At 38.3% G+C, this 25360-nt stretch overlaps 1 protein-coding gene across 1 annotated transcript; it reads right to left on the bottom strand.

Moving 5' to 3' along the window:
- Window positions 1–891: 891 nt before the first annotated feature.
- Window positions 892–25094, bottom strand: SMC3 (structural maintenance of chromosomes 3). The gene is made up of 29 exons (XM_048311151.1): window positions 24962–25094; window positions 20990–21065; window positions 19376–19414; window positions 18507–18574; window positions 18065–18136; window positions 17799–17878; window positions 17184–17262; window positions 15715–15832; window positions 14979–15154; window positions 14297–14377; window positions 13866–14030; window positions 13587–13708; window positions 13021–13234; window positions 11280–11383; window positions 10964–11063; window positions 10350–10510; window positions 8926–9067; window positions 8473–8623; window positions 7308–7460; window positions 6287–6438; window positions 5916–6074; window positions 5107–5214; window positions 4591–4699; window positions 3847–4094; window positions 3513–3725; window positions 2653–2844; window positions 2315–2492; window positions 1678–1784; window positions 892–1367 (listed from the first exon to the last, which is right to left on the bottom strand). Exons 1-29 carry the CDS (start codon window positions 24974–24976, stop codon window positions 1296–1298), a joined length of 3654 nt encoding a protein of 1217 aa, XP_048167108.1. The 5' UTR covers window positions 24977–25094; the 3' UTR covers window positions 892–1295.
- Window positions 25095–25360: the final 266 nt, after the last annotated feature.

Below are 25360 nucleotides of genomic sequence, written 5' to 3' on the forward strand. Positions count from 1 at the left end.
TTAAGACTTACTGCAGGTAGTGATTTCCCATGTCTCTCACTATCAGGGGAAGTTGCTCCGTATCAGCTTCAGTACTCTTCTCTCACCCTGCCTTGTGATGCCAGGATATGCACTCCTGAGCTCAGGAGACCAGACATCAGTGCATGCTCTCCTTTCCTGCACTTCCTGAAGTTCACAGTGGGGAGCAAAGGCACTTGCAGACCAAAGCCTACCAGAGAGCTTTATTCTTCTGCTTTGTTGAACGTGCCCTACAGAATAAATGCAATATACAAGTTCACTGCTTCTCACTGTACTAATGAAAGTCACATAAGGTATTCTTAAAAGTTATTATGTACTTATAAATGTACTATTTTAACACCAATGGATTCTCTTTTTACAACCACTTTGCTACCTAGGAAATCCATGGTTTGTGGTAAATCCTTAAGTGTTCCAGGAGAACACATCAAATTATTCAGTATCGCTTTGCCAAAACTCTAGATAGCAGGAAAAGATTTCACTTTTTGACTGCTGACTGTCACTTGGCTCAAGTCTTTCAGGCTGAAGGGATGTAATAGACGAGTTGTTACACTGGACAATGTGCAGGAAAAAGAAGGGGCTGTGATTTGTTTTGATACAGTTCTAGGGTTTTGTCAGACTTTCCAGGATTCTCTGATACTTACCCTTTTTTCAGATCAATAACCAGAACACTATGGATTTGGACAAGCATAGATTTGGGGCAGTTTTCTTCTGGGACTGGCAATGTGCAGAAAAGGGGAAAAAGGAGTGGTTTGGGAGAACTGCTTTGTCTCATATTCTGAAATACCCCACTCTAATATGACCCAAGTGTTTACTTCATCTCAGTGGATTCCTCTTCAGAAAGACAATATAACCCAAAAACTTAATATATACAAGTTACAGCCATAAAACCAACCATTTTAATTGAAGCCATTAAAAAAAACCATGTGAGGCAATATAAATGATAAAACTATACTTAGGAAGAAATAGCTAGCACTTTCTGAAAAGCTTTAAAACAGCAACAAACACTTTACAAAAGATTTGAAGGAAGAGAATAAAATTTCCAAACTACAGGTATTGTATAAAGGTAACATTAACAATTATCTTATAAAATACAGCAACAGAGACAAAACAGATACTCAAGCTCATTTGAAACTAAGCCTTCTGGGGTCTTGGTTAAAATGTGTGTTCAAAAACTATTTTAAACAAGGACTAAATACTTCATATTTTAAATGTACAGGTCCCTGGCATAAACATAGCACTATACACATCTTCCAAATAAGCAGTAATTACAAGTTCCTTTAACCATGCGTGGTGTCATCTTCTACAAAGTCTTTGGCCATTTCTGCTGTGATCACATCAATATGACTGACCTGGTGGAACAAAGAAGCATTCAGTTATTACAGTACCTCCTACAGAATAAGACAGACATTTCCAAAGGCTCCAGGACTCAGCAACAGGTCTATGACCAATTTATAACTCCCTTTAAAGAATGAGACATGGGACATCTGCAGGTATTTAAATTCTCTTTCAAGAAGGAGAGAACTTTACATAGAAGACCACAACAGAACTAGAAATTGATCAGCTGAAGTGAGTCTGATTCACTTTGAACTCTTGCTAAGTCTCAAATGCACAACTTATTTTAATTACAGTGTTTACCGAAAAGCCTATCATACTATTTACCTTGTTTCTGAATTTTACACCATAGAACTTGTCAGCTGACTCAAGCAGTTCAGGCCTAAAAGTTGTTGTAATAAACTGAGCATGTTCAGCTAATTCCATAATCATATCTAAAAAAGAAAACAAAAATTCTTTATTAATGTAATCTTCTCAATAAAGTGAGACAGACAGGAATAGAAAACTCTGCCTTATTCAAAATGAGGTTTTGGTTAATGAAGCAAAATACTCACAAATCAAGAAAGTATTTATACCAGTTTTACTTCCCAGATAATACATACAAGTATTATCATTAACTGCAGTATGGACTCCGATAAGTCCAGCCACTCAGCAAACCTACTATGGTATTAAACTTCTACAATAAAAACAGCATAAGCATTTTTCCATTAATTTTTAATATCAAACTAGACTTCAAAACAGGACTGTTTTTCAACACACTTAAGTGCAGTAAGGAGACCTTTTAGATGCAGTAACAAAATGGAGCTTCTACCTAAAACCAGGTTCATGAAACCTTCCCCAAACACACCCCGGGCTTCTCAAAAATGTGCTTTTATGATTAAAAGCTTTATTCTTAAGCATCAGGGATGAGAATACAAACTATTACCTTCAACTACAATGAAGACTATAAAAGGTAGACAGGTACCTGAGACAGCTTTTCTATGCTGGGCATCCAAGGCTTGGTCGATTTCATCAAACAAGTAAAACGGAGCTGGATCACATTTCTGGATGGCAAATATTAGGGCCAGGGCCACTAAAGATTTCTGTCCACCTGAAAGTTGCTGCATTTCTCTCATTTCACCCTGCTTCCCTGTGAATGATACCTAAGAAAACAATGCAACAGCAAGGTTATTCCATAACACTGAACCACAGCATCACTTGCTTTAAACAAACAGGATCAACTAACTGCTGCCTTTTAAAATATAGTTCGAAGGCAACCTAAACAAACATGCAGGGGACTGAAAAACAAGTATTTTTCTTTACCCTTATGCCAACTCCAGTGAACTGATCTACAGATGGAACACTGCTCTGAGATCCAGATCCCCTTTCGCTCTCAGTGCTGCCTTCACCTTCATCCTGGGACTGACTGCCCTCCACATCTCCTTTCTTCATCACTAACGTGGCCTTGCCACCAGGTACTAACTTTTGGAATACTTCACTGAAATTTTTTGACACCTGAAAAAGAAACAGTCAATAAACCAACTCATTTTTACAGAGTGAAATCAAATGCGGTTTTTGCATGAGCACAAGAAGTATCTGCTTCAAAGCAGAGATCCACATTCTTAAGCAGAAGAAATGTATGCTGTACAAAGCTTGACTTTAAAAAAAGAGCCAAACCAACCATTTTTGTAGTATGAGAATTTTCAAAATTTTTTACAAGAAAATGGTACAATTAAAACATAGAACTGTAGCAAAACCAAGATTTATTTAGTAACCTTCAGTTAAGCAAAAAACCTTTAAAGAGAAGAATTCACAGACTTCGTAGTGAAGATCCTTTGTCAACATTAGAATTACTTTCACTAAATCTAAGAAGGGATTTGGTGCAGTTTTTTGCCACAGTTCCCAGAAAGGGTTGTACAGCATACATAGGAACTCACTTGACAGGAAGTATTGAAAAGGTTTAAAGAAAAGCTAGAGTTGTATTGGAGATGGGCACATATTGAAAATGGTAGCCTATTTATTTTTCAGTACTTAAAAAACCCACAAGCCTGAAGTTACATGACACTGCCTTCTCCCAGTATAGATTTATTTAGTATCTGCTTCTTCCCATATTGCTGCTACACCATGGGACAGCTTGATTGATTTCAGCACCAGTGTCTTTACAACGGTTCCCATTTTGTTACCTGTTTGAAAGTCAGCTGAATAGCCTCATATTTCCTGAGCTCAAGGACATTCATCAGCTCCATGATGGATTTGTAACCCCTGTCCAGTTCTTCTTGTCTTTTTATCAATTTTTCCTTCTGCTCTGAGAAATTCACAAACTGATCTAAAGCTTTTTTATTAACGTGACTGTATTTCTTCAGTTCAGTATTGCACTGCTCCAGCTTGCGGAATAACTGAAAACAGAAAACATTAACACACCAAAGTGACTTGCAATTCTAGCCACATTTGACACCCAAGATGCAGGTGACACTAACATCTCAGGTTGTGAAACATGAAACCAAGGACACTATTTACCTGCTTTAAACTTAAAGTCTGATACTTTTCAAAAGCCTCCTGTGGAAGTGAACCCAACTCTCGGATTTTCTTCATGCATTCCTCTTTCTTCTTGAGAAGCATGCCTTGCCTGTTCGTCATTTTTTCAAGTTCTTTTGTATCATGGTTAATGGCATCCATATGCTCCTTTTCCATGTTCTTCCAGCGTTCCATGCTCTTCTGAAGTTCCTTAATTCCTGCTTCTGTTTTGTCAATAGAGTTATCCAGATCTGCAATAATGAGCAAGAGTACAAAATCCAAAGTTGTAACTCTTACACGCCTGCATAAGATCAGCAATGATCCAAGAAAGTATTTATGAAACAAAAAGATAAACTAAAGAAGATCTATTAAGGAACAGGTTAAATTTCAGGCAAAAGGCTGAAAATCCCTCTTTTCTTCCCCTCGAGAATATGGCTTAAAAAACCCCCAAACAAATGTACTACAGTCATATTGTTCAAGTCTTGGAAGACAAGCAAAGAAGTTTCAAGCCATACAGATGTGATAGTCTATTTGACAGCAGCTGAGCTTTAAATGGGTTAGACAAAATTCAGAACAATTATACAAGATCTTGCTTGTAGGACAGTTGCCTTGCAAGTACTATGCCCTGAAGCCCATTACCACCAACACAAGTTAATTACAATATGGTCTATTTCTCAATCAAATATGGTATGTGTGAACTTTCAAAACCCTGGAGGAGTTTTCTTTCCAAAACATAATGTTACCAACCATCTGACCGTGCCAGTGTATCCTTCACTCGTTTGTTGATAGCCTCAAGTTCTGATGTTGTGGCAGTAAGAACTGTGCCACCTTCTGTTTCTCGAAGCTCATTCAGTTCCTGTGGGATAAATAAATGCCACCAAGCTTCAGCAGGAATGGGAACATAAGTATAAGCCAGACAAACAAGCCATCCTTTCATATAACTACATGTAACTATTATATACATACAACATTCAATATTTTAGTAAAGTTCTAGAGAATAGTTAAGACTTTCAAACAAATCTGTCATTATGATAGTTCTACTTATACACAGGATTGTATTCACAGTAGTTTTTGTCAAAAACTTACTGTACTGAAATTCAAAGAAACACTTAACTGTTTATCCCAGTTTATACATATGGAAGCAAACCCATCACAGATAATGCAGAGTAACAAATGAGTATTTATAAAATTATTTAATACGTGTTAGCCCTGGAAATAAACCAAAACCAGACTGCAAAAGTACATTTAAGAGGAAATCCTTACTTGTTCCACTTGGTCTAAGCGTTTTCTCAGATTCTCATTGAGATATGTTTCAACTCTTGTGATAATGCCTTCTAATTTAATCCTCTCATTCAAAAGCTGCCTGTTTTCCTGAAGAAAGTAAAGTAGTGTATTAGTTGCCTTACCTGACGAGGACCATTTTTTCCTTGTTACAAAAAAAAAGAAACTAGTACAACCACAACCCCAAAAAAACCTACTCTTCACACAATTCTGTGTATTAAAATATCACAATTCTCTAGACTGTTCCTCTAATTTTAACAGACAGAAAAAACAAATAAGGTGTCTAGTGTAAAAGTCAACTGCACAGATCAGTGAGTTTATTAATCTTTATTTCTATATGAACCCAATTCTTAAACCCAGAAATGCTTTAGAGAGTATATTTAAGAAGCAGTATTTTTCCAGCAACATGTGTGTCAACCAGAAGCTTAGTTTTGTCTCCCCTATCACGTCCTTAAAGGAATTGTTTTCCTTTCCCATACTGTGCATCCTCCCTTCAGATGATACCTATTTGTATTTATTGTTGGAAAGTCAATAGCAAGAAAATTATGATGATTCCAACACCAATAGCCTTAATTCTCACACAATCAACTGGCAAAATTCACCCAGTGTTTGAGAAAACTTGCAAATACACTTTGCAAATGAGAGAACTTCAAACATACCTACCTACTACTAATGAAGCACTACTTTAATGACACTATATTCCTAAGTGACTTTTCATACAAAAGGACAAAAACAAGTTTATTGATAAGAAAGGGACTACATTTAATGGCAAGACATTTTCTTTTCCTTACTTGCTGTAGTTGTCGGATTTCATCATTAAGAGCATCCACACGCTTCTGATCTTCAAGACTGAGCTGGGACAACAAATCTGTCCCCAATTCTGCTTTTAATGATTCTCTAGTTGACTCCATAGCATGTAAACTTGCCTCCAAGCTCTGCAAGCTACGTTGCTGTGGAACAGATATTAGACAGAATCACTCCTCAAAGCAATCCTCAGATTTATATGAATTTCACCTTTATATTAACATATTTTTGTGGAAAATCTCTAGTTATCTCTTCATATTTTGTATTATAATATTAACCAGAAAGGAATGCAAGTTTATCAGTAACATTAATGAAACAATATAAACCCAGTAACAACTTTCAATATCCCCATACCAACCTTAGGCATAAATGTCTTTTCAGACTGCTGCCTCTTCTCCTTCAGCATTTTCATCTCTGACAAAATACTGTCTCGAGAGGCTTTGAACTTTCTCTGCTGCGTTTCAATTTGCTGCATTTGGTTCATTAGCTGATCAATCTCATTATTAATCCATACTGTGGGCTAAGGAAAATTCTGTCCTTGTTTTAAAAATCATTTTATACCTACTAGTACCTTCAATTTTTTCTGTCTGACATATTCATCTGTCATCAAAATAAGAAACAAAGCAAAACTCCACCAAACCATAATAATGAGTTGTAGAGGAAAATTCAAAGATCATCAGCAAAAGTTACTTGAGCAGCTTATCAACTTATCAAGTCACTTATCAAGAACTAAGCTAAATGAAGCTTTCCTTGCTTATTTTACATGACATTTAGAAGAACGCTTCTGCTTATTTGCTGTCCCAGCAGTGTCTCTAATGCACAGATGCAGGTCAACAAGCAAAGGAGTCCAGGTTGTAGGACAGAACAACCCGGGTGATGCAGAAGGAAACGGTATAAATCTCCCTTACTCCTGAACTGTAGATACTGGATCTCAAAAGGACACTGTGCAAAGAGACTGGAAAGACCAAACTGTCAAGAAACTCAGAGCTTATTATAACACAAAGCTCTCCCATCTCCCCTGCAGAGTGTAAGTGGACTATGTAACACATCAATTCAGGACACAAGTACTAAAAATACAGCCTGAGTCAGAAGAAGCAGAGAAGATTAATACAGATAACAAGAATATCTGGTTATGGCAGTTACTACAACAGACTCTAAAAGGAATAGAAAGCCTCGTTATCTAGGGTTTAACCTCATCTCTAAGTTTTAAAGATCAATATCAAATACAGTAACACAGAGAACTAGGCTGCACACAAAACAGTCAAAAGAAATGCCACAGCTAATATGTAACAAGTCTGTCTCCTGTTTTTCATCTATTACTGTAAACACTAAACAAAAGCTTTGCCACACAACCTTCCCCACTAACAACAAAAGGATATTTTCAATGTTCCTGCGTAAGTTTTCATTGAGCTTTGCTTCAAGTTCACCAAGTTCTTCTTCTGCTTTTCTAACATCTTTTTGCAATTCAAGCCGAGACTTCCTGGTATCATAATAACCTCCAGTCAAAGCACCTCGATGGCTGACTTGATCACCTAAGAGCAGAACAGAATGAGACATAAAGTGCACACTACATGCTTGCCAAAAAGTCCAGCACACTTTCTACAACGCAACTGAGCAGGTTAACTAGAACATTTCAACTAACCTACAAAAGCACTGACTGTATCAGCAATCATATGTTTACAGTAATTAGGGAAATGTTTATTTCTGTATTCATTTTAAGTGCATTCCCTCTCTCAAGATGAACAGAGACTGCTATGATCTCCTTTAAGCATGGGCTTACTTTTGTGTTTGTTTTTAATTAACTTCTGAAACCCATGCAGCTTGAAGGAAAAAAAAATACTTATATTAAGGGAAAAATGCAAATGCCTAGCACTACCAGTTTGGAAAAAAAATCTCAAGTTTTCTATGAGGAAATAGAGAGATGAAGTAATTAGCAGCATCTGTGGCTTGTAGAGTATGCTGATACTGAAAAATTAATAACTTCCTCCTCAGACACCCTTAGAAATTTTTTCAGATTGACTTTAAGACACAAAAAGACAACAATAAGCCTGCAGGGAATCCGCCCTCTTAAAAACAGGCAATTAACAAGAGATATAGATTGTTTCAGAGAACATAACATGTAAACAATCTGTTGCACAGAAGAATGCACCTTGCCCTTATCAGGAATTAAGGCCATTCATTCACACCCTAAACACTGGCTTGACCTTGGGAAAACACCATGAACACTCCAGCAAAACAAACACCTGTTAAATTGGATTAAAAAATCGGATAAATGCAAACCTAATCTGCCTTGTAATTCTCAGGATGGAGATACATAGCTACTAACATTTAGATCCTAAGAAAATTCCATAGCTTGTCGAGAAATTCTGTATTTTTAAGCATTGTACTTAACCAAATGCAACCTTGTACATACATCTCAGTCAAGTATACTATTATTTTTAATTATCTTATTTTGACAACACTGAACAGACAAAGTTTAATGAGCCCCATGTCCCCAGGAATCCTATTTTTACAATAAATAATTTATAAAATTGCAGTATTTACCTTCCAGAGTGATACAATCCATTGTGAAAGCTCTGGCCAGCTGGGTGGACACTTCCATGCTACGACAAATTAAAGTCTTCCCAAAAACATGTTTGAAAGCTTTATCGAATCTTGGATTGTATCTCAGTTTGCTGATCATAGGAATAGCATCCTGAAGTGACAGAATTACAATTCAGCAATTTAAGTAATTCTTGATTATCAGGTTACAATAAAACTCTACTTATTAGTACTGCCTTTTTACTTGCAAAGTGCAGTTAATAAAGAGCAGATATCTCGTAGGAAAGTGCTTCTCTGTAACAGAGTTTTTTTATGTTGAGAAGCATACATTAAAAGTAGTATTTAACTGCATTCACCAGAAAAGCAAGTGGTGGGCAATAAGCAATGTACACAGTTCAAAACATGAGGCTTTGTAGTTATGAAGCAAAGGTAGGTTTGAAAGGAATTCTTACTCACATTAGTCTCAGGATAAGCAGTATCTCTAACATCCAGCTTGTTCAGAGGGAGGAAAGTAACTTCTCCAGGAAGGTTCATTTTGTTAAATTCCATTAGGATTTTTGTACTGACCTCATCAGAATCCACAATGTGATAAAACAACCTATTTAACAAGCCAAACAAATAGGCTAAACTTTACTATTCTAAAAGGACAAACATTTGTATACAGACAGTATTCATGCAGGTACCATTAAATAACACATCACTATAAAGCTGCATTGCATTTTCAATTCCATGCCTTAGAAAAAGCAAGAGGAGATACTCTTTTCACTTTTGCTAATATGGGATCAGCCAACACCTTTACATTCCACCATCCAGCCAAGAGCAGCTCAATACATGTACAGTGACACTGTGTACACACCTCTGTCCTGCATTTCCATACACAACGTTCAACCCTCCCTCTCTGCATGGATCTACAGAATTTGTCTCTGCTACCTCTATACACCACACAGAGAGACACAGACCACATTCACCGACCTCCCTGCGCACTACGAGGATTAGCACCACAGGGACTGAAATAAGCAATTTTTTCTTTGCAAGTTGCTTGCTTGTTACAGCTTTTTCCAAATTATGGGGCACAACAGGATTCAGAGAGAACTGAAAAGTGCTTGGAAGAGACGCCCTTGTTCACACTGAAACAGAAGTTGCAGAAGCGCCACTGCATTCCAGTCGTGGTAGCATCAATATTTCTATGTGACACTTTGCAAGATCATGTCACCTCTGTGCTCTTTCCAGCTCTTACGCCACTACCTACATTTCATTAAAACAAGAACTTTTATGACTACTCATGAGTTGGAATAGGGACTGATCACACAAAAAGACAATTTTAATTAGATGTTGCAGCAAGTGGTGGATCACCCAACAGACACTTACTTCTTCTAGAAAACATTTTACACGGACTCATTAACACTCAACATCTTTTCAGACAGCTTTTAAACAGTAGTTTTTGACAGTTTAGAGACCATTCTCAACCATGAGATTTTCTAGTGCAAATGAAATAGTTCTTACTGTTACTGAAACGTCAGCCTTGCTTACTGTAGAATTCTCCACACTAGAAGATGCTGTCCATTTTATTCAATGTAAGTCTCACCACCAATCAAGTGTCAAGAGTGTGGGTCTGGGGCCTTTTTGGTTTTTTTTTTTCTTTTTTTCTCTCTGGTTTTGTTTTAGGTTTTTTTTAGACAAAGTCAGGAGCAGCTAGGACTAATATTTAAATAGGCAGAATTCTTCTTAGTTCCTTCACAAAGGAATAGCAGTTTGATCATGCTATATAGAAGGCCCTTTGACAAAAATAGGCAAGACATGAAGTTCAAAACAATAATATTTCAGTAGCAGCTTGCAACAACAACTGAATTGTGACACTGCACTAAAGAGCACATAATTACCTGTTCCCTGCAGTGACTTCAACACAGGTGTAGAAAGCTGGTTCACATTCAAAGTTATTCATCACGATTCCATGATAGCCATTTAGAACATGCTGGTTTATGCCTTTTCGACGGAAGTGCTCCAAAACTTTGTTTATGCTGTCTATACCATTCAAAATGGCCTGTTAAAATACAACTAATTACTGTATTGCAGCTAAAACGTGTGGGCATAATATTCATTTTACCGTTAAACTTTGTAACAGGTGTAACCTTCTTTTTTGCCAAATTCCTGTAAACCTACAGCACTAACAGAAGATACTGAAATAAGAATCCATCACTTCTCAGTTTTTTTTATTTGGGTTTTTTTTAAGCAAAAAGGTATCAGAAGAAATTTTAAAAACATTCCATTTCTTCCTAGTCTCCTTATATCAACTACCTTGAGCTTGCAAAACTCACTTTCAAGTAGCTCTAGAACTATAAATATTTGAAAAATTCAGCTTAAAATATAATTCGTCAAACTTAATTATGACAGAAAGACAATAATTTAAAAAATAACTTATATCTTTCAGATAAAACTGACTTGTCCCTTAAGAATGAGATTCCACAAGGGATTCTCAAGAGCAAGGTTATCTTACCTTTCCTGTTGCTGCTCTGAGAAGCTGCTGTTTCTTTTCTAGATCCTCCCTCTTTGCAGCAAGAGCTTGTTGTTCTGCATTCTCTTCTCTCCATAGATAACTACAGAACAAAACCAATAAAATTTTGTAAGTGTGAATGCAATCTGTAAGTTTTATTATTATTTTCTTAAAGACTGCTAATCTAATGGGAAGGCAAAGTGCAGAAGTTCATACATGGCCATATTTAAAAAACATACCTACATGCCATGTTAAAAACTACACAGTTGGGGTCCTTCACATTAAGTGAGATTGAGATATATTTCAATTAATTACTAACTTTCTTTCACTCTGTAGCTCATCCTTTTTATTTTTCACTTCATAGTATTTTCTGTCCAATTCTTCAACACGAGCCTTCACTTCATTAAGATCCTGGTCCAGTTTCTAACACAAAGAAAAGAACAGTATGAAACTACAGCTCTCTATATTAAAAAAAAAAAAACAAAAACAACCAACCCTTTACTTTATTCAATACTGAACTACTAAAAAAATCAGGTAAGTCCTACAAACATTCTAACCAGTTTACAACAAACTGCAAAAGCACTAAGAAAAAAGACAGCTTTGTAAAGAAGCAGTAACAAGGTGTAGGTGCCACACAGATAGCAAGGCAGGCACTGAGTTCAGCTGTGCCTCTGGGCATTAAAGTGAAATGGATCCCTGTAAGTCACGGCAAGAACTGGAATCAAAACAGTAACTAACATACATATAACTTCTGTGTAATCATGCTCTGAAATGACATTTGTGATAAGTACAACTAATCTTGTGTACCATGTCAACCTGCTGTTAGTCAAAAGTCTCAGCCTGCTCTCCCAGCAGTACTAGATTTTCAAGACAGCTGCTGTCAACAGTGTGCTGTTTAAGCCAATGCACAGACATCCTCCCTTTGCTCACTTAACACCTGCCATTTTCAAAGCAGCTCAGGGCTAGCACTCAATAGTGTTTACAAATTTATATGTGTACAAGGAGAAGTAACTGTGTTCTAAAAACACAGCCAGCTCACTCCAAACTAACCTTGCAAGCTCTCAATCACATTCACCCAAGATGCCTTCTCTTTGAACAACAAAAAGCTATACAACTCTTCACCTAAGCATAAATCAACCTTCCTTGAGGAGGAAAAGGAAACCAAGACATGTTTATAGAAAGGAATCAAAATCCACAACAAATTGAACCCCTTCAATTTTATAGAATTACCACTGAGCAGTCCAGTACAATTGCAGTCAGCCAGTGGTAAATGCTGTTTTCTTCATTCACCAACTCAGAGAATCACGACTTTGATAACGTGGGTCCCAATCAAGAAGTGTTTTAGCAGAACACCATCATCTTTGTACAACTACACTCCTCCCTGGTGTCAGATTGACCCTTAATTTCAGTAGGTATATTACACAAAGACCAAGAACACCATCAGCATTGGCACTGTATGCTCTCTCAATATAAAAGCACTGTTTTCACAGCTGGAGCTCCTAGCAGGAATGCTATCTTTGGATTATTTTGCTGTATTTGCACTCTAAGAGCTGTTTCTGAATGGAAATTAAAATCTAAGTTATGCAGGTAATACAATAACAGATTAATCTTCTAACATGCCTAGGGATGCAACTTCTAACCAGCTGCAACCATGGTACAAGGGTGCAGTGCCTGCTGCATAGTTAAAAAGATCCTCTTGCTTGGGGAAAATGAGAGAAGTGGAAACAATCAACAGACTTCTATAAGAACGTAACAAACTTATCTATGACGTGGCTATGTTCAATGTAGACAAGAGCAAGGCAGATAGAAGCCTCTTCCTGGTAACTGAGGCCAAACATATTGGGGAAAATACCAGAAGGCAAAGCCAACATAGAGAGTGAAGTTAGTGCAATGCTAAAGGAGTTTAAAGCTTATCTGCAGGTTTTCAGTAAGCATTTTTCAAAGACCACATCCAACCAGAAAGTCACATCATCCTTATAAATATGCATTGAAGTCTGACTGTCCAAGACTGAGTATTTAACCCTTCTCCCAAAAAGACTGAGAATAAGCTGAAAACTTACACTGTACTGTTCCAAGTTTTTCTCCTTGTTTGCCTCTGTATCCTCTAAATCCTTGTGTATAGCTGCAATCTGCCGCTTCTTGTCATTGATGGCTTGATCTAAAGACTTCAGCTCTTTCTTTATCCACTTATCCCTTTCCTCTTTGGAAGTAAACTGGCTCCCTCGACCTTGTTTTGCATAAAGATCTGTTCTTTCTTGTGTAGCCTGTGCAAGTCTGTTTTGAGAATGGAAAGACATGCTGTATTATAAAGAAATCTTGAATTTATTAAAAGCAAGCATTAAGAATTACAATTAGAATTTTCAAGACGTGTCAAACCAGGCTCTAAAATTTAAGCACCAAATCAGTAACAAAAAGGATCATGTTATAAAAAATAAAATCATCCACAAGAAGTGGTTAAGCTTAGAAAATCATTTTGCCAAATACTGTTCCCATCCCAACAGTAAAGCAGGCTTTTTACAGACCGTCTCCAAGTGCATGTAGCTACCCCACTGTCAAGCAACATGTACAAGCTTTTGTTAATTGCAGATGGATAGCATTGATAAAATTTGTACAGAATGCCACAGACCTAGCAATTCCCCTCTCTTCTTTTTCTTTTACGCTGTTAAATTTTGGCTCTGTTTCTGCCAGTTCTTTCTGCTTCTCCTCGATTTTCTCAAGAAGTTTTTGCCTCTCTTTTAGCAGTCTTTTCTGAAAGTCAAACAAAGCAGTATTTAAAGCTAGTATTTAAACTAATCTACCAAACCTTACAAAACAGTGACAGGCTCCAGTCTAAAACCAAAACCTCAGTGTACAAGAATACTTCCTTGTGCCAGTGACATTTTAAGACTTCACTGCTGTTACATACCCTTTGCTCACTGTTGCCAGCTAATTCATCCTGTAGATCTTTAGCCTTCAGCTCTAATTTAGTCCTCTGTTTGATCTGCTCCTGTCTTTCAGCACTAAGTTGCTCCTTCTCTTCTTTCATTGCAGAAATCTTTGTCTTCAGTTCTCGAACTTGCCGTTCTATTTCCTATGCAAATTTAAGTATGCAGTATCTTAAACACTGAAGGAATATTTCACTATTTATCAAAACTCACAAGATCATTATTCTGTAGATCACAATACAGTAGATGTGTGAAAAACCCCAAGCTTCCAAACAGGATGAACGCACGCAACAGAATTTAATATAATTTTAGACACCACCAGCCCTCACCCTCTCCCTCTCTCCTTCCTCCAAAAAATCCCCAAAACCACAAACAAAACACACCTCTGGAGAGCCCTTAAAAATATTTTTACCTCCATTTTATCTCTAGCATCTTGCTGTGCATCTCTCAGCTGCCTGGATTTTTCTCCACTTGTCTCTCGTTTAGCAGAAAGCTGTATGGAAATATCACCAATAGCTTAAGTAGCCAGATTCTGTTTTAGTAGTAGTTCCAGAAAGAAATTATTTAGTGAAGAACAGTGATGCTGAGGAGTACATACAGTGCAGGTAGTTCGGTGCACAGCTGAGGACTGCTGCAGATTGAGTTTTGGGTGGCGGAAGCCACAGGAAGAGAACTAACGTCCCGTTGCACAACAAAGGGCATGGGAAGCCCCAGGCTTCTACTGTGATGGGATAAAAACTCAGTTTCCTTTGCTGGAGTCCCTCCTTGGAGGCACCAGCTTGAGCTGTTCCTTTGTTATTTAGTTACTGCATCAAGATGCAATTATTTTAAGGATCGAGACATGTGAGACTCTGCTATGGGAAATCTGATCTGACTGTGAGCGTGGTGTGCAGGGAGTCAAGCGAGGCACCTGTGCTGGGAAGGGGCTTCAGTCCTAGCTCAGGTGGTGTGGTTGTGACTGCCAGAGTGGCTCCTGGGTGGCTGGACAGGAAAGTTTCCTTAACACTGTCAGGACTCCATCAAGGAACAAAAGGGGATGGTAGCAAAAACAAACCAACAGCTCATTACATTTTGTACTAGCCAAGATACTTTACCTCATCAAGCTTAGCTCGGGTTTCATTAAGTTCCTGATTATAAATGGTGTATTCTAATGCTCTCCTCATTTTATCCCATTTCTGGTATTGTGCCAGTTCTTCTTTCTCCTCTTCTAGAGTATGCAGTCGCTCTTCAATGTATTTCAACAACTCATTGATCTTCTCTCTCTTGCCCTCTTTAGAAAGCATGACAAGATTGAAATTCAGTTAAATGCTGTAATATAATCTCTCATCTTTACAGCCACTGAATCTACTCCAGTGATTAACTATTTGTCAACATACATGAAATGTTCATACACCCCATATACAGAAGTTCTCAAAAAAAACCATCCTAACAGCAGAACTGTTGATACTTGTTACGTAATGCAACACAAGCATATACTCTCTTGGCTCATACACTTAAAATATTATAGACTGTACAACAAACATGAACTTTAGTGTTTGCACAGCAGTAGGTATCCTGATTTTTGGATCACTGCCAGCTGACATCACTCATATATTTTGAGCAGTACATTTATCTGTATTAGCTTAGCTAAAAAGTTTTATTACTAAAAGCACACAGAAGGTAACTTACTAAACCTTTTGAGATATTGGAAATTCAAGGAGGAAATATGACAAGCTCTGCATGGTTTAACATACCATGAACAACATCTATCTAGCTTTACTGAAAAAGCCTGAAGTTTTAGAGTTAATTGACTTACTGTGGCATAAAGCAATAATTTCTTAGAAATTTTACCTGTTTCTTTCATTAATGAAATACTCTCCTCTTTACGTTCATCGTACACTCTGGTACCAGCTACTTCTCTCAGTAATTTCAGTCTTTGAGAGTCAGGAGCTGTGGCCATCTGGTTGATCTGAAAATTCAAGATCTATGATTTCAATAACCTGCTCTGGATGTATGGCTAACCACAACAGATCAAAGATTGCACTTTTTTGCTCTGCCTGCTTGCCTGAGGTTTTGGCAGGAAGATTCAGACACACAGCATACACCACCCTGCTTTCTTTTTGAGACAGTTAGTTTAGGACAGCAAGTATTCTGCTTGCAATGAAATTTATTGCTTTTCAAATGTTACCATTTGTTGCCAAAACTCAGGATACAAGTATTATGTACACTGAAGAAATCATAAACCACTCAAAATTATGTTTAGAGAAACTCAAGCTTGGGCTTTTAAGTCCTGGTACTAAATCAAAGAGTTTAAGTGCCTCCATAAAACCACACTAAAATGTAGGGATTACAAATCTTAGAATAATTCACAGCATGAAACACTCATTAATATGACATCAAATCAGTCATACAATTACACCCAACGTAAGACTAATTTCCCTTTAATAGAATTTCAGTGGCTGCATGCTTTTGTAAGAAGGTAACTGTTTCTTATTTGTCTTATATTAAAACCAGTATGTGTATTTTGGCTGTTAAATAGTGTGCACCAATCCTCACTACAAGCGCCTTTCCAGCTCAAGCTGTTTCTTTCAAATACATATATTCAACTGTATAGGAAAATATGTCCTGATAAACATCTGGCAGACTGTACTATGGGTTAGCATTCCTGACATCAAGTGCTCCTCAAGTGTCCTGCATTCCTCTCTAAGTATGCCTTCCAGTAACCTTTTGGAGGTGACACTTACCAGCATCTCTTTGATCCATCCTGTGAGCCATTACAAGTAGTCTGTTCTTTGTCTGCAGATGTGGGTGTCTTTTGAAAGCTCTAGTAAGCTGCTTGGGTCTTCAAGACCAGTTAAGACAGGCCATGCCATGAGCCCTTTACCTGATGTGCACTTTTGGTACTTCTGCATTTTCCACTCATTGTCCACTGACAGTACTTTTTAACCTCTAATTCTCTACCATTACTTTGCTGCCTCATCTGTAGGCCCAGAAATCGTTGAATTTACACTGAAATAGTCACAGGAATCAAGTCTGCTTTGTATTTAACTATATGGAAAAAAACCTCATTGTAAAGATGACCATGACACAAACCCTTTACTAAATATCAACATTTACGGACATTAAGGTTTTTTTCTTAAAATCAACATAAACTACTAAAACAGTAACATCTGCCAAAGAAACAGCTACATACAAGAACTATTTCAACTACAGTAGATTTAGGTTTTGGTTTACTTCTGAAATAATTGAACTAAGTTTGGCATCCAGGAAACATTGATACCCTTGACAGTGATTCCTTCTACTTTGTGAAAAAGACTTACCTTTCCTTGTTTGACAATATAGTAGGGATTACTGCGAGAAAATCCAGCACTTTCAAGAAGATTCATGACATCATTTTTCCTGAAATGTTATTATGAAGCCATTAAAAACTTATAATAAAAATGACAGCTGTAAAAACGCAGTAAAGTATCACAACTACACATCACATAATATAACCACCGTGTGCAATGCATGCTCTGTTTGAAGAAGCTTCTTCATTTGAAAATGGTGATACTAAAATGAAATGAGAGAATAAAAATGGAAAATATCTAAAATACTATAGAATTGGAAAGAGATTAAGAAATAAGGACCTTGAAGCACAGAGGAGGGAAATACAGGCAAAGATATCACAAGGAAGGATATAAAACCACCTAGAGTGTGGTAACTTTTATTTTAAAAAGCCCTGAAAGAAATACTATGCAAGCAGTTAAACACCCCATCAATGGATGGATTAAACTGCAAATTCAAAGTCTGCTGTCTATTGCACAAGGACTGACACCCAATATTACACAACAGAAATAAATTATTTCATGCTAATGATGCAAGTGTTGGGTTTGCCTGTAGAATTTTACAGGAATACTATTATTCTCATTCAGATAAGAAAAAGAAGTACCTACGTCACCATTTTCTTGTCTAAGAAATATTGGTCCTTCTTGGCTCCAATGACTCTGCGAAGTGAGACTTCCTCTTTATCAATCTTAAGAAAACAAAAGCCAGTAAATACACATACCTACTGCAAGCAGCTGTAACTAACCCAGAATGTTTATGGCACTTTTTACCAGAAATGACTCAAAAGCAATTACCATACTGAAGTCTTCCATAACACTGAGACTACTTGAGTCTGAAATTATAATCTATGTCCAAAGCAGTTCACTGAACTTACCGGTAACCTGTTGTCGGAATTGTCAAATATAATCTCCACAAATGCCGAAATAACACGAGGACCTGTACCTTCCTAAGAAAGGAGATGTTTTGGTTAGACAACTGCCACCTTATAAAAGATTTTGAACTCATTCTTCTTCTCTTTTCCCTGATGACCCCACTTCCCCCTTCCTTTCAAGGACTCGAGATGCAAAAGCATTTACATAAGATCCAGCATGCATATTTTTATTTCTGAAAATCTTGGCTACACATTCACTGGTGTGCATTATCAACATAATGTATTACTGTGTAATAAATTCCCTTTTGCCAATGGAAACAAAGAAAGATGCTTTCAAAATAATTAGCTTAAAATATCCACAGCCCAGCAATTTTAACATTTTTGTTGTACCATTCAAATGCATTAGCTTATTCTTTAGTTTTTGTTGTTATACACCTTCACTTACATGCAGCAAAGCCAGTCTCTGCTCCGGACGAAGATGACTAAACTCATCACTGAGGACAAACTGAATTGCTGTAATGAAATAGTAAAGAAACAGAAGATTTATTCTTTCCTTCAGGGAGCTATGCAGCAGTTTCATTAACTCAAAACACAGTGGTTTACTGTTGTATAATACAGTCATGCTGTTGCTAAAATCTTACAATATTTCTTCATTAAAAACCTTAATTTGCTGGATCGTTATCACTCGACCTGCTGTACAGCAGGATTTATCTGAAGTAGTTATTGTTGCCACATTTCTGGTTCACTGCATAATCATTAACAATGCTGAACAAGTAGGAATTCATGAGCTTTCCTCTACATATACGCAGCACACAGGCTAGGCTAAAAATATTGCTAAAATACTTAGCACACAGCAATTTATAAACACAACTGTCACAAAGACTACTGACACCTTTAATTAGCATCTTTGCTCTTCCATTAGTGCTCCCACCCCACACAATCCCCCTCATAACCTTACATTAAGCTGTGCTAAACTGCTATGGAGTAGAATTTAGCCACTAAGGATGTCTAAAACTACTGCAAATATCATGAACATCTTTCATGGTGGGCAACTTTTAGAATCACTCTCCTGTAAATACTTTTGCCAACTGAAAGCCTTAGAAGGCCCTTAGTAAGAGAAGCTGAATTCTAGGGAAAAACCTGGACTAAGTATTAAACAAGTGCATTGAGATATGCCTTTCATCACTGTCAAGTAATTTCCAATCTGCCACTCCTTATTGAGGAGGATAATTTGTTAAACCAAATTCTAGCACAAACAAGCAAAGAAACCTGGTATCTTCAGCATCCCTTGGCTAATAAGAAATCCATGCTTACCATAAAAAAAGTTGCTTTTTCCAGATCCATTTCTTCCCACTGAAAATTAAAACACAAAGTATAGCACAGGTTATAGTTGACATAGGTTAACAGTGCAATGTACCTTAAATACTACATAAAAATATTCAAGAGCAGAACCCAAATATAACGCAGCCAAATGAAATCTCAAGGGAATGAGGTGAACTTGGTAGGTGGATCACTTAGTCATTGAGTACAGGACAGTAGCCCTTTGTCCACTCAAACACATTACCTGGATTTACAAACTCCAATACTATTCCACAATGAGAATAATAGTTATTCCAATCGTATTTATTGCCGGGCTTTTTGCTTCTTATACTGATATTCTGATGAATAAGAACAGTAGACCTAAGCCAAATTCTCCTGGCCCCAGAACATTTATCCAGAGGAAACCATTTGCCTGTGCGTTCAGGTTGGCTGTATGAACTTCACATAGCACATTAACTTCTTAATACTCCACTTGTTAATCCTGCAGTGTTTTTTTTAGAAGACTGGAATAAGTGCTACTTCTATATAGAAAAATAAAGGTGTAAGAACAGAGCACTACACCAACATAATTTCAGTGTTTATTCCAAAGTGTTTCAGCAAGGCCCAGAGTCTTCTCTTTAGCATCAGCACCTGCTGTATCTGTTTCAAACCCACCTGTCTTCCAGCAGCAATGAACACCCCAGGCTTTTCATCCCTGCCTGCCTACATGCCATCCAGATTCACCTCATCCCCAAAACTACTTGGGATTACAAGGCATTCTTTTTAAAAAAGAAAAAAACCCTAAATGAAACAGAATTTTTAGTGTATTTTAAAAACATTAATACCTGGATAAAGTTTTAGCTCCTGAGGAAATAACTTTACTTAGCAAGATATCTATTCATGTTATATGCATGTTTTTACTCCTAGTACCAGAGTTAAATCCTGGCTATTAAGATTTTATGTCCGAAACTGACTGTTTGCTGTTGGGTCAGCAGTCTCAAAAGCTGCTGCACAATCACTAAAATCAACGCAAACAAAAAGGGAGCGCCAGGCGTCCATAGGCAGAAATAGGAAGAGGTATGAGAATGGTGGACAACAATGTGCTATTAAAATACGTGTTATTTATGAAACTGCCCTTTAAAACTTACACTTTTTGACAGTTTACAGTCCAGAAATTCATTCCCTTAAAACTGGAAGAAAGAGGATCTTCTTTCTCTGCACAAGTTCATAACTGCTGGTGTGCTTATTTATAAAAATTATGACACTTGCATAGATAAAAAAAAATAAGAACCCCCATACAAATTCTCTGCTGCTCTTCCTGCAAGGAGAACCTGTAAAGGAGGTCTGGCTGATACAGAGATGTGCACCTAGGAAGGAGTTTATGAACCTCACTCTGTTTCTGAAGATTCAGCTCTTCTCCCAGCAAAACTGAATGTTAATAGCTGTTTGCTGGAAGTGGAGCAGGCCTTGTGGTACATTACAGACAACTGTACAGAAGTTTCCAAAACAGAAAATACAACCATCACATGTAAGACGACTATTAAAAACTATAAAGGAGACTAACATGAATATCACCTGAAATAAACGTGCAATTTTAACTAGTGCTAAAAGGCAAGTATCAGAACTTACCAATGACATTGTGTTTGGAGCTGAATGGGTCCACAATGGTTTGGTCCCTGTAGCTCCGAAAACCCTGAATGATTACCTGGTGAGAAGAAGAAGTTATTTTATCAAAGTTCTCTCTGTTCTTGAACAGTTTTTGTACTGTAAGGTTTGACAAAATATTTACATCAATTGTAATTTAATTTACCTGCCCTTCCTGCACACATTCAGCTTTTCATCTCAAGATGAGAACTTACATGAAACTTGCTCCTCACCTAAGAATCGATTTAGGGACAGATTTCTCCCCTAGCAAGAGATGCTGGTATTTGTGCAGGCCAAAGCATAGCAAGCAAGAGAGTTCCAAGAGTTTTTTTTAACAAATCACACAAAAATATGTGTTTGCCTAAAGTATCATATATAGGAAAGAAAACTCAATATAACAAGCACTTATATTTAATTTTTCTAATGCAATCTACTTACAGCAAATTCTCCAAGCAGTGCAACTGCAGGTTGCAAAAACTGTACTAGACTGCCTATTTCACATGCAATAGTCTCATTTTACTGCACAATCTAGAGGGAAACATAAAAAGGCAAGCTTGTCTTGGTTCTACTAATTCACAGCCTAACAAGATAAAAATGTGCACAAATAACTTCAGGAGCTATGAAGCAAATAGTCTGGAAGCACCACATCAAATTTCAACTATTTAATTTCAGCAGCATTTTGAGGTTTGCCAGGCCTAGTAATATACAACGTACAGAGTTACAATATCCTAAAATTTCAGCTCTGCATAGCAACAAAACTGATCCAACTTCCCACACCAAGCAACCTGTTTCATACATCAAAGCTGTGCTGAAAGCACGGCAGCTTTGCTCTGCTCAGTACGACACCAGAAATGCAGCAGCCACCTGAAGGTTTGACATTTGCAGATCTTCCAGCAAGAACACTTGAAACAGGACTACAGTTACCATTTAATAGTTGTGTTCTTTGCCCAGCTCTTCCCCAAGAGAAACAGGATACAGTTAAAACAGTGGCAGTGTTTCACTATGACAGCTACAATACACTAAAAATCACTTAAGAAGACACAAAACCATCTTGCAAGATACTCCTCAATACTATTACTGCTGAAGCTTAAGATACGAAATTATTTAGATATTTTGTTTGTAAGGTCTATGGTCCCATCACCATTTTCTCTTTCTCTGAACATGTCATTCCTTCTCTCACACCCTCAAGTATTAAAGTAGCCCATATTCCAGAAAATGAGCATAATACTTTTTATTCAAGAAGCAGATACAAAACTTCAGGAAAAAGTCCAGAAGTGGTACTGTAAACATTTAAGCAAGCCTTTTCTCACTACTACAAAAGCCTCTATTAAGTGGACACCTCAGCATCTCAAGAAATAACTACCTTCAGAACTGCATTCATATTCTGTAATATTCTGGTAGCATTACACAAACAGTTGGGAGAAAAATTCTGCCCACAAGAAGTACTGGAAAAAAAGTTCCAGTGTTTTGACTGGGAGAAGAAAATGCCCCTATTTATTTATGCCAAGTTTGATCCTCAGTCTTTCTCCCATTATATGACAGCCTGCTACTAAATATTACTGTGGAAAATTCCTCTTATCACTTGTTTGTACTAATGGATTAAAACCATCTTGCTAATATTGAATGAAAATGCCATGTCAGACAGCAACTCAAACACTGGAGTTTATAAAAATCAAAATGAAATAAAACTTTAAGGTATTAATTAAGTTTTAGTCAGAATTCAACAGAGCCCTTCTCTTCCCAGGCATTATAGCTCCCCCATCAAATTCTCTTTGCAAAATTATTTCATTACTGGAATCTGAAGCTAAAGGTAGGCAGAAAATTACTAGTCCTTGACCATCAAATATCAGATTGAAGCAGAAGCTATTTTGGAAAAGGAATAGTGTTCCAATACAGCTTCCTTCAATACTTTGCCTACCTAAACCTTTTCTGAACCGCAATTGTCTGTGCTCCCTCTCCTCAGGCCAGATAGTTTTCTCTAACCACCTGCACTGTATTCAGATCAGCTACACTGGAAGCAATCAAGGATTTCAGAATCTAATGGACCAAACTACAGAAAGCAGGTTTAAGTCAATGTATGGACTGAAGACCCAGGCACTGTGGCTGTGAATACAAACACCCAACCCTCCCTAAAAAAACCAGTCTGCCTCATCTACCAGATGGAGACTTTTGCAGCAAGCTCTGTGCCAGCAGCTTTCAAAGGAAAAGCAGGAACAGAATATCTTACTCAGGTCTTGCCACTCACCCTAGGCCACAGCAACTACGTTCATTCACTTTGATTTTACATATTAAATAAAAAATATTTTTAAAAACCCAGAAGTTTTGAAACAGTGCTGCTTCCAAACTCACTAGATTTCAAGGGGAGGGGGAGAAATTAAAAGAATGGGCGAAAAAGTTGGTCTTTACTACATTTTTCCCATAATATTTTAAGAACATCTGGATTGGAATAATTAATTTACTTGAGTCTCATAAGAACCTGAAAGTCTCTATAAAATGATAAAAACAACCAATTCTTATTTCTTGAATACTGCTATAGAAGCATAAACTTTTACCACAAGGTACTGGGCACAACTTTCACTCAGGCACCACGGGAGTGTGATACATGCAGACTCTGAACACCACCATCTTGTCCCCAAAATTTTTCTCTAGATGGTTTATCACTTCATCCATCCTATATATTCTGAAACTTCATTACTTCTTCGTTGCCTTGAATAGACTCAGATTAAGACAAATATTTTTAATGTTCAAATTCCAGGAATAACGTCTGGAAAGCAACAAAATAAGGGATACTGATGGAATCAAATTCATTCTTATTCTTTTTATTCTCATGTTCACACATTGTTACACTCTCTTTCATAGCTCCTATAACAGTATTGGTTACTGACCACCCAATCTTCCATCTATTTTCCTCAAAATGAAACGTTTCTCCTGTTCTGAGTTAATTTGGACTCTTACTCTATGTATCTTCACTGCTGTTTGCTTTTGGGAATTCAAATCTGGAGAACAAAAACTCTTACTCAAAGTCTTTAAAGCAATGTGCCCACCTATGATGATAAGAGTGATTTACAAAAACACGATCAAAAGGCGTTTGAAACACTGCCCAGTCAGCCAAACAGTAGATGAAAACCTGGTATCTGTGGAGAACATGCACTTTCAAAGTTAAGTAAGTATTCTTCTTACAAAAAGACACCTGCAGGGTGTCAGGAACAGGTCAATTTTGAGTCCACCAGGAAATCAGAATCCTGGTAGGCTTAGTATGAACACACATATGTAGCAGCACGAAAGCAGTAACAAAAATCTGCTGCTAAAGCGGTTGCAGGGATACTACGGAAGTAATATAAAGATGACCTAAAAAACTGTTTTAAAAAGGTCCATACCAGGATCTTTTTAACTGAGCACCAGCCATAGATCCTTTGGCAAGGGTGAAGTATAACAGGTGAAATGGTTCATGCCCGGGGGCCTGAGACAGCACCCCAAAGCAAAGAAGAGACCCCACAACTTGAACAGCTGAAAGATGCCTCTGACAGCTGAGCAGAGCCCTCTGTTTGGGTACGAGCCCTCCGCAGCCGGGACACCGGGGTTGGCGTACCAAGGGGCCCCGCGAACAAGTCTCGGGTCCATGAAAGAGAACCCCCAGCGCCACTTCACACCTGCAATGAATGAAAGGGGAGCAGAGAGACAGAGAGAGCACCACCAGCCCAGCCGGCGGAAAGACCTGAACCGTGGCCGGGCCGGGGGCACCTCCGCCAGCCTGGACCTCGATCCGCCCCCCGGGATAGAAAAGATCGAAGAAAAGGCCTCCGAGCCCGCCGCAAGCCCGCGGACCCCCTGCTGAGGGCCGGGCAGATGTGAAGGTGCAGAACCCCCAGGCCCGGGGAGGGGAGGGCTGGACCTACCGCCCCGGCCAGGCCCAGGCCGCACCGCACACTGCGGTCTGCGCAAATCCCGCCGGCTCACCTGCTTGATGTACATGTTTGCGAGGATGGGGTAGGCCCGCCACGCTGTCGCTCAGCCCGCCCTCGCCGTCTCTTTCCGGTCCGAGCGCTCGGCTTGACCGCGGGTCTCCGCCGCCGTCTCCCACCCCCTCAGCCGCCCCCCGCTTCCCGCACAGGGCCCCGCTCAGCCTCACGCAAACAAAATGGCGGCGGACCCTCCCCGTCCCGTCCTGGCACGAACCATTCAGCGCCACTTGGAGGGAGAATTGCGGAGCAGAGGACGCGCTCCTGTCCCGCCGAAGAAGGCACACTACGTGAGACTTCGGAAATGTCCTTTTTACAATCTTCTAAAGTGTCTCGGTGGTCTTTTGGAGGGCGCTGAGTGGCGGGGAAGGCGGGCCACCCTGCCTCCAGGCCGCCG

The sequence above is a fragment of the Corvus hawaiiensis genome, chromosome 8 (genome assembly GCF_020740725.1).
Source record: "Corvus hawaiiensis isolate bCorHaw1 chromosome 8, bCorHaw1.pri.cur, whole genome shotgun sequence".
Lineage (NCBI taxonomy): Eukaryota > Metazoa > Chordata > Aves > Passeriformes > Corvidae > Corvus > Corvus hawaiiensis.